General features: G+C 52.8%; 1 protein-coding gene across 1 annotated transcript; it reads right to left on the reverse strand.

Moving 5' to 3' along the window:
- Window positions 1-1,471: 1,471 nt before the first annotated feature.
- Window positions 1,472-3,813, reverse strand: LOC106899798 (T-cell surface glycoprotein CD1b-1-like). Its single transcript, XM_014961719.1, has 6 exons — window positions 3,702-3,813; window positions 3,131-3,388; window positions 2,689-2,970; window positions 2,297-2,581; window positions 2,094-2,190; window positions 1,472-1,928 (listed from the first exon to the last, which is right to left on the reverse strand). Exons 1-6 carry the CDS (start codon window positions 3,778-3,780, stop codon window positions 1,868-1,870), a joined length of 1,062 nt encoding a protein of 353 aa, XP_014817205.1. The 5' UTR covers window positions 3,781-3,813; the 3' UTR covers window positions 1,472-1,867.
- Window positions 3,814-6,000: the final 2,187 nt, after the last annotated feature.

A 6,000-nucleotide genomic window follows, 5' to 3' on the forward strand; every position in this document is an offset into this window, starting at 1 on the left:
CAGGTGGCTATGACTGTCAAAGGAATTTGGTCCTGCCCACAGCACTGTGGTTCACAGGGATTGGCCAGGGGGAAACCTCATGAAGTTCAACCAGGCCAAGTGCAAGGTCCTGCACCTGGGTCATGGCAATCCCAGGCACAAATCCAGGCTTGGCAGAGAATGGATTGAGAGCAGCCCTGAGGAGAAGGACTTGGGGGTGTTGGTGGATGAGAAGCTTGACATGAGCCAGCAACATGCGCTGGCAGCCCAGAAAGCCCCTGCATCCTGGGCTGCATCAAAAGAAGCGTGGCCAGCAGGGCGAGGGAGGTTATTCTGCCCCTCTAGTCTGCTGTGGGGAGATCCCACCTGGAGTACCGTGTCCTCAGCGCAGGAAGGACATGTACCTGTTGGAACAGGTCCGGAGGAGGGCCATGAAAATGATCAGAGGGCTGGAGCACCTCTGTATGAAGGAAGACAGGCTGAGAGAGTTGGGGGGGGTGCTCAGCCTGGGCAGAAGAAGAATCCAGGGGGAGCTTATACTGGCCTTGCAGTACCTAAAGGGGACTACAGGAAAGATGGGGAGGGACTCTTGATCAGGGAGTGTAGCAATAGGAGGAGAGGTAATGGATTTTAACTGAAAGAGGGGAGATTTAGGTGAGATCTCAGGAAGAAATTCTTTGCTGTGAGGGTGGTGAGAGCCTGGCCCAGGTTGTCCAAGAAGCTGTGGCTGCCCCATCCCTGGAGGGGTTGGAGGGGGCTTGGAGCAGCCTGGTCTGGTGGGAGGTGTCCCTGCCCAGGGCAGGGGGGGTTGGAACTCAAAGATCTTTAAACTACCTTCCAACTCTAACCATTCTATGATTCTAACCAGCCTCAGTGGAGTTGTGGTGGATGTGGCCACAAGCCAGCTGGGTTTTCTTCTGACTCAGCAGACAGTTGGCTCTCACATAGCTGCCAGAGACCTTTCCTGTGAAACTCTGCCAGGAAGCTGTCCTGTGAAACCAACCCTTTTGAAGCCACACATTCAAGTGTGTGGTTGATTGGGAGCATGAACTAAATTCCTTCCTCTACCTATCTGAACTCCGCTGTCTCCGATGGAGATTGGATTCCTTTTTCTCCTTAACTGGAAGGCTTGGGGGTACTTTACCCCCATGTAAAGTAATTACCCCCATTTAATAAGCACAGTTGCTTATTTCCATTAAATATGTAAGAACATTTTTGTGTATGCACAAATACTCTTTTACCTTTTTTTTTTCTTTGGTGTTTCCTGCAATTAGCACCAATAATTCAGTGGTGCTCCAGCTTCCATTTGCAGGTCAAAACCTCCCTGAGCCCACCCAAATCCTGAGGAAAGGCATGTGTTCTTAGTGAAAACATGAATGTTTTAATTTCATTTTATACACATCTGCAATTCACACACGTTACATCAGAGCTTCAGTGTTACTCAGCATTTTGTTAAATGGTTTCTGGCCATGTGCTGTTAGTGTGTGTGTAAAACTTTGGTCTTGGCACAAATATTTCTGGAATATGGTTAATAAAGGCAGCTTTTAGGAAAAAATGTTAGAAGGCAACAATAGAAGGGAACAGCCTACTGCCTATGGATAAATGTGTTATTGTAACGGAATTGAGAGAAATTGCTACTGGGCATGGGACAGTGCCATAAGGTAAGAAGCGATCATGTGTAATGACTGAGGAGGTCTCAGACTTGCATCCTTGTCCGCTTAGCAAACTGAAGCTGGTCAGGACCCCTTGAGGTTTCTCCCCCCGCGCCTCTGAGTCAAGTTGATCTCGTACTCATCAGTGCCCAGAATTTTGTTGAAGCAGAAAAAGGTAGAGCTTTTGCCCCTGTGAGGGTGGTGGAAGGAAAAGGGGGTGTTGACTCTGTTCTGGGCTAAGCTTCTTTGCTCAGGATGGAGTTCCTGGACTCTGATTCCTCCATCTGCTGGTGCTTTCTGAAATGAGAGGGGGATGGCTCGTGGATACTCCACGGAAGAGATTTCATGGGGGTGCAGCCAGCAAGGCCGAAGGAGGAGCTTTGCTGCTCAGTGCAGCAATCCCCTAGGGAATTTCCTCCCCTCCTCTCCCACTGTTGCTCCATGGGGCAGAAAGGGCCTCACCTGCGTCTCCACACCCAAAGCGCTGTGATGGCAGCCACAGCCACAGCTGCCAGCAGCCCAGCCCCAAGCCCTGCAATCAGCACCACCTCTGAGTTCCCTGAGAAACACAAGCAGAGGCTGCCATGAACTTTCCTGGATTTGCTCCATTCTGCAGGGCAGGGCAGTTCAGGAGCCCCGTCCCTGTTCCCATGGATGGCACCTACCCCATGGGATGAGGAGGCTGTGGGTGCCCAGGCTGCGGTGGCGCACACGGCAGGCGTAGCTGTGCCCATCATGGGGGGCCACAGCCAGGACGCTGCGGAGCTGGTAGGTGAGGTCAGCGTTGGGCAGGATGGCACTGGTGTTGAGGGCCGGGCCCGGTGGCACCTCCTGGCCATCCCGCAGCCAGGACACGCTGATGGGCCGTGGGTAGAAGCCGGTGACATGGCAAACCAGGAGGAGCTGGTCTGGTCTGGGCGTGCGGGCGAAGACCGTGGCCACGGGCAACACTGGGATGTGAGAGCAAAAGGGGTAGGAGGAGCCCCGGTGGGGCACTGCTTGTCCCCAGTGTTGGGGAGGCTTTGGGGTGGCCATGCCAGGATCAGGGTGGTCTCACCTTGTCTCTCCAGAGCTGCCTTCCCATAGTGCAGTAACACCTCCATATCATCAACACAGGTATCATTGAAGAGGACTTCCACCATCTCACTGAAGGCGGTATAGTTCTGGAGAACAGCCTGGACATACCTTGACAGGTTAGTATCTCGGAAGGGGACCCAAGTAGCATTGGCCGTGTTGAAGCTGAGGAAGTCCTGGCCATTGTAGGCCACATAGGCGAAGACCCGGGAGGTCCTGTTGGGGTAGAGCTCACAGCCTGCCATGCATTGGGCCACAAAAGGGTCTAGAGGAGCAGAGAGGAGAAAGAAGTTGAATGAGGGGCTGAGACTGCCTTCCTGTGGACAAGATCAGTGCCTTCTGTCTAGTGTTGGGTCCTTCCCTACTTTCCAGATCCTTTTTAAAGAGGGAAGAGAAGAGACCCACAGAGAAGAGCGGGTACTCACAGGGCACTTTCTTCTCCATGGCACCTTCATTGATCAAGTGACTGAACTGCTGCAAATAGATCCTGATCATGTTCTGAATGGTGTCCCAGTCACTGCGGGGCAGGGCTGGGCGCACCCAGGGCTGGTAGAAGCGGATGGTCCAGGTGTGCTTATCAATAGAACCAAGCTCGATGTCTTCCAGCAGACCCAGCCCCTCAGTTTCCACCCAGGAGGTGTTTTGGAAGGTGGAGGTCTGGAGCAGCCGGATAGTGAACGACCCTACATGAGACAGGGGTTGACAGGGGGAGACAGGAGTGGGAGGAGAGGGATGGGGAAAGTGGAGGAGCTGAGGGACAGGTCCTTGAGGTTGCAGGGACCTATGGGCCCCAGTAAGCCCCCTGCATTTGTAGCTCCCACCCCCTGCACCCAGCTGGGGTGACTGCATCCCCACCAGGGAGGAGCTGTGGAGCAAGGGGACAAGGAGGGGTGAGGAGGCAAGTGCCCATGGCAGACGGGGAGCAAGAAGCCCCTCAGCCATGGGGTCCCACGAGGGCATGATAGAAGATGTGGATGGGCCAGGGCTTCCACTTACCCTTCAAGTCTGCCCATGTCCCGGAGAGGAGGATAAGGTGGAGGAGAAGAAGAAGGAGGCAGCGATGAGGGGGCTGCATGGTGTCAACAGCGAGCCCCAGGTGTGCAATAGTGGGTGCAGCACAGGAGGAATGGGCTGTGAGAGATGCAGCCACACACTTCTTGTCAGAGTGGCTCTGCCTGGGCAGCTCCACTGCTGCTAGTGGCCCTGGCAGCCAATGGGGCTGGCACTGAGGTTTTGGGGAGGGCCTGAGCCTCGTGCTGGGGTTGGGCTGGGCCGGGACACCCTAAATATAGCTGTGAGTGCTGGGGAATTTGGGTGGGAGCAAGGACATCCCACTGGCTGCAACCAACCGGTTTGAGCTGGTTCATACCGGTTCGAACCGGTTTCAACCGGTTCGTACGGCATTGAACGGGTTCCAACCGTTTTGATGTGGTTGGTACTGGTTTGAGACGTTTTCAACCGGTTCGAATGATTTCGTACCGGTTTCAACCGGTTAGAACTGGTTCGAGCTGGCTCTAATTGGTTTGAACTGGATTGAACCTGTTCCATCTGGTTTGAGCCGGTTTCAATTGGTTCGTACCGCTGTGAACCCGTTTGTAATGGTTTGAACTGGTTCGTACCAGTTGGAACCAGATTGAACCGGTCTGAGCCGGATTGAACCGGTTCCAACCGGTTCATACCGGTCTGAACTGGTCCGTACCGATTTGAACCATTTCGAAACTGGCAAATCATGGCATAGACAAGTGTACCCTCTGCTGGATAAAAAACTGGCTGGATGGCCGTGCCCAGCGAGTTGTGATTAATGGAGTAAAATCTGGTTGGCGAACGGTCACCAGTGGTGTCCCTCAGGGCTCAGTTTTGGGGCCAGTCTTGTTCAATATCTTTATTGATGATCTAGACAAGGGGATTGAGTGCACCCTCAGTAAGTTTGCAGATGACACCAAACTAGGTGGGAGTGTTGATCTGCTTGAGGGTAGGAAGGCTCTACAGAGGGATCTAGACAGATTGGATCATTGGGCCAGGGCCAATGGGATGAGGTTTAATAAGGCCAAGTGCCGGGTCCTGCATTTTGGTCACAACAGCCCCAGGCAACGCTATAGGCTGGGGCAGAGTGGCTGGAGCTGCCCAGCAGAAAAGGACCTGGGGGTGTTGGTGGACAGCCAGCTGAACATGAGCCAGCAGTGTGCCCAGGTGGCCAAGAGGGCCAATGGCATCCTGGCCTGTGTCAGGAATAGTGCCCAAGTTTATAGGTTTGCGGTGGGGTTTAGTATGTGGGGTTGTGGGTGTGGGGTTTAGTTGGTGGGTGGTGGTTTTGTGTTTGTTGTTTTTGTGGTGGTTGTGTGGTTTTGGTTTTTTGTTTTGTTTTGTTTTGTTTTTGTGGTTAGACTCGATGATCTCGGAGATCCCTTCCAACCACTAAGATTCTGTGATTCTGTGAACTGGTCCGTACCGGTTTCAACTGGTTCGAACCATCTGTACCGCATTCAGCCTGTTTGTATACTGGATTGAACCGGTTCCAACCAGTTTGAGCCAATTGTTCCGGTTTGAGCCGGTTTCAACTGGTTAGAACCGGTTCATACTGGTTTCAATGGGTTAGAACCGGTTCGAGCCGGTTTGAACCAATTTGAATGGGATTGTACCGGTTCCAACCGGTTTGAGCCAGTTTGTACCGGTTTCAACCAGTTTGTACCGGTCTGAACCAGTTCAAGCCGGATTGAACCAGTTCCAACCGGTTTGAGCCAGTTCATACTGGTCCATACCGGTTTCAACCAGTTCGAACCGGTCCGTACCAGATTGAACCAGTTAGTACCGGTTCCAACCGGTGTGAGCCGGTTGGTACCAGTTTGATCCAGTTGGTACCGGTTTGAACCGGTTGGTACCAGTCTGAACCGGTTCGTACTGGTTTCAACCAGTTAGAGGTGGTTTAAATTGGATTGAACCGGTTCCAACCGGTTTGTAAAGGTCTGAACCGCTTCGTACCGGTTTCATCCGGTTCTAAACGGTTTGAACCGGTCTGAACCGGTCCGTATTGGCTTGAACTGGTCCATACTGGTTCGTACTGGATTGAACTGGTTCCAACCAGTTTGAGCCGGATTGAGCCAGTTGGTACCGGTTTGAGCCGATTTCAACCGGTTCATACTGGTTTCAATGGCGTAGAACCGGTTTGAACGGGATTGAACCAGTTTCAAACGGTTCAAACCGACCCATACTGGATTGAACCAGTTAGTACCAGTTCCAACCGTTTTGAGTTGGTTTGAGCCGGTTGGTACCAGTTTGAGCCGGTTTCATCCAGTTA

The sequence above is a fragment of the Calidris pugnax genome, unplaced genomic scaffold (genome assembly GCF_001431845.1).
Source record: "Calidris pugnax isolate Ruff unplaced genomic scaffold, ASM143184v1 scaffold823, whole genome shotgun sequence".
Lineage (NCBI taxonomy): Eukaryota > Metazoa > Chordata > Aves > Charadriiformes > Scolopacidae > Calidris > Calidris pugnax.

What these genes read in the sequence shown, in the direction of transcription:
- LOC106899798 (XM_014961719.1), bottom strand. Translation starts at nt 3,780, where the DNA reads ATGCAGCCCCCTCATCGCTGCCTCCTTCTTCTTCTCCTCCACCTTATC. An exon ending in GGCAGCTCTGGAGAGACAAG is followed by an intron (nt 2,582 to 2,688) that starts GTGAGACCACCC and finishes CTCACATCCCAG; the next exon opens with TGTTGCCCGTGGCCACGGTC. An exon ending in CAGCCTCCTCATCCCATGGG is followed by an intron (nt 2,191 to 2,296) that starts GTAGGTGCCATC and finishes TGTGTTTCTCAG; the next exon opens with GGAACTCAGAGGTGGTGCTG.